Source organism: Propithecus coquereli, unplaced genomic scaffold (assembly GCF_000956105.1).
Source record: "Propithecus coquereli isolate 6110/MARCELLA unplaced genomic scaffold, Pcoq_1.0 Scaffold357, whole genome shotgun sequence".
NCBI classification, from domain to species: Eukaryota; Metazoa; Chordata; class Mammalia; order Primates; family Indriidae; genus Propithecus; species Propithecus coquereli.
This window is the reverse complement of record NW_012149252.1, coordinates 1,347,858-1,351,259: the sequence shown is the minus strand read 5'-3', so window position 1 is coordinate 1,351,259 and position 3,402 is coordinate 1,347,858. Positions and strand designations below refer to the sequence as shown.

The following is a 3,402-nucleotide window of genomic DNA, read 5'->3' as shown; positions in this document are numbered from 1 at the left end:
AAGAAGATAGGCCTTGCAGCAGACTACCTGGGTTCAAATAACAGCTCGAATACTTCCAAGTTGAGTGACCTTGGCCAGGTTGCCTATGCTCTTTGTACCTCATTTCCCCTTACTAAGGTGGGTTAATATACATAACATGCTTAACATGTAGTCAGTGCTGTATAGGTGTTTTGTACTTTTATTCTTGGGGAGAAATTAATACTTCATTATCACAAAAAGCTCAGACAGAATAGACAATGTTCTTGTTATTAAGAACAATCATCATTAAAGTATACTCACTGGTTTGTAGGGGGATTCCATATTTTGAAGCAATTTGCTTTTTACTTAAGTTATATGTCAAAAAATCCTTTGTGTGGTTTCCTTTTGGCTTCTGGGAGGAGGGCAGCATGGCAATTAAATATTCAGTGGTAATTCCTTGGGAACACAATGCTTGGGAAATGGTCCTAAATGATCCCTGGGGTGTGTTCATTCGGTTGCTTCTGTACATTGCCTGTGAAACAAAAAACCGCGATTTATTAACATAGGAGCTATAGATGCTACTGAAAACAATATAGAAAGAACACCGACGATGCTTAGAGGATCCTTGAAGTTTCTATAATTCCTTTAAAATGTGTATCCCAAATGTAAATGCAGAATGATAATCTTCACCAATTTAAGTGGCAAAAAATGTAGCTAGAGTAGAGTTTTCTTGTAGGTGATTTTTTTCTTAATGTACTAAATTTGAAGCCGTGTTAGAACTAATCTTAGAAACAAGTTGATATGACAGAAGGAATTTTTCAACAAGAACATTCCTGGGTAACTTTTCTACCTGTGTTAATGGAACATTTCTGGGCAGATGCATTTGTTTCAGGGATCTCATTTTGTCTAGCAGCGGATGTGTGCCGGAAGCCATCTGATTGAGAATCTCCTTTAGTCTCATGAAGAGTTCTATCATCTTTTCTACTGGCTTTTGATCTTTCCTAGGGAAAAACACCTAACAGAAACAGAATAAAAATAAATCATTTATGTGGAGAAACTGGAACCCTCATGCACTGTTGGTAAGAATGTAAAAAGATACAGCCACTTTGGAAAACACTTTGAAAGTTGTAAAATAGCTAAATGTAAATGTACCATACAACCCAGCAATTCCATTCCTAGGTATTTATCCAAGAATATTGAAAACATGTGTCTACACACAGATTTGTATGCAAATGTTCATAGCAGTGTTATTCACAATAGCCAAACGGTGGCAACAATCCAGGTAAATGGATAAAACAAAATGTATATCCTTAAAAAGGAACACTATTTGGCAAGAAAAAGAAAAGAAATACTGAAATGTGTTACAACATGTATGAAACACAAAAACATTATATTAAGCAAAAGAAGCCAGACAAAAAGACCACATATTGTCTGATTCAATTCATGGGTAATATCTAAAAAAGACAAATCTATAGAGACAGAAAATGGATTAGAGGTTGCCTGGGTGAGAGGTCAAAATGAGAAGTAACTGTAAATGGATTAGAGGTTTCTTTTTGGGGTGCTGGAAATGTCCTAAAATGACATTGTGGTAATAGTGACACAATTCTATACATTTACTAAACAATTGTTGAATTGTACACTTAAAATGAGTCAATTTTATGGTACATAAATTATACCTCAATAAAGTTGCAAAATAAATGACTTTAGAGGTCATCAAGGCAAATGCCAATTACATACTCTTCATGCATACTATTGCTCAAAAATCATATGATGTGTTCCTAAAAATCAGGAAAACTCTGTCAAAAAGCTTACATGCTTTATCAGGCTATTTAATTCCATAATGCTTATTTGCTTCAAGAAGAAACATTGAAAATTTTTTTTAAATCTTAAAATAATTTCATCCTCTGATTCATTCATTTATTCAGCAGACATTGAGTCCTGATATGTTGCCAGCACTGCACGAGGTAACGGGTATGCAGTGGTGCACGAGGGGGCATCATCCCTGCACTCAGAGACCTTTGGTCTATTAGGAGGCACAGAAATCAAACAAGGCAATGAACAAAGGCTGGGGAATATGAGAAGGCAGGGAGCCTTTAGCTAAGAAATCAGAGAAAGTCTCTTTCCAAGTTGGAATCCTAAAGGATGAGAAAGAACATATCATAGGAAAAATACGAAGAGGAAGGGTATAGGCAGAGGGGGAAAGATGTATGAGGTCCCCAAAGAGAGAAAGCTCTTGGCCTATCCAAGGAAGTCAAAAACCATGATAATGAGCACAAGATTCAGTTGGAGAGATGGCCTTGATCCCATCTGCCACACTGTTCAGCTCTCATTCATGAAGATGTAGATGTCTCAATGGCACAGCTACTAATTGCCATCAGATTTTTCTCAATTAGAAGCAACATTTCTCTTTTTCTATTTTCTATTCTAGTTCTGAAATTCTAGGCATTCCTATATTGACGTGACATAAATTGACTGATGATGGGAAATTTTTATTATTTTTGTTTGCAATACTAAGAAGAATTGGGAATGGTCTGCTTGTCAAATGCACATGTTTAATTAATAGACTTGCCAAGAAATATTTAGTCTGATTTCTTCTCTGTAGAGATATTATAAAATAAGAATTAAAATTTTAGGTGAACAAAATTCATAATTTCATGTCATATGTATTTTAGGTTATAGTTCATGTAAAATAACCTTTAGTTTAGTTATTGGGTATTTTCTGAGTTTCCCTATGAGCCAGGTGCTGTTTTTGGCATTTGAAATATTTCAGTGAACAAAGAGGACCTTGTGGAGCTTACATACTAGTGGGAATAGACAGAAAATAAATTAGGAAAATGGAAACTAAATAAAATATAGAGTTTGATGGAAGTGCAAAAGAAAACAAATAGAACAGGAAAATGGGGGTTGAGAGGGCTATAGGTAGCATTGGTTGCATTTTAAATAGGGTGGTCCGGGTAGGCCTTATTGTGAAGGTCAATGTTAAGCAAAAAAAAAATGCCCTGCAAACCAGGTGAAGGGTGTCTCCAGAGTGGTGCTATGCAGTAGCCACAGGCACAGAGAGTAGCCAAGTAGGAAATGAGATCTTATGGATGAAGAGTGGTTGATCTGCAGGTCATGAAGCAGATGTAAAGCTTTCCTCGAATAAAATGGAGAGCCACTGGAAGGTTTTGAGCAGAAGGGTAACATAATGAGACTTAAGTTTTTAAGAGATCACTCTGATTCTTTGGAGGTGGGGGACAGGGGAAGCGGCCAAGAGTGGCGGCAGGGAGACTGGTTAGGCGGCCATTGAAGAAACGCAGGTGTGAGTTGGTGGTGATGGCTCGAAACGGTATTACTTATGACTAGTCCTGAACCATTTTTCTCCCTTTGGCTACCATGTCTCAACAACATAAGTCAGCCATTTGCTTCTGGTTTTTCTTACTTTAAAGAGAAAAACAAGTTTTC

The 3,402-nt window shown here is 36.7% G+C and overlaps 1 protein-coding gene across 1 annotated transcript in view; it reads right to left on the bottom strand.

Moving 5' to 3' along the window:
* Positions 1–3,402, bottom strand: part of ABCA12 (ATP-binding cassette, sub-family A (ABC1), member 12) — a 203,578-nt gene that overhangs the window by 92,906 nt on the left and 107,270 nt on the right. The window contains 2 exon segments of the mRNA XM_012651460.1: positions 227–490; positions 809–973. Coding sequence (XP_012506914.1) covers positions 227–490; positions 809–973 — 429 coding nt within the window.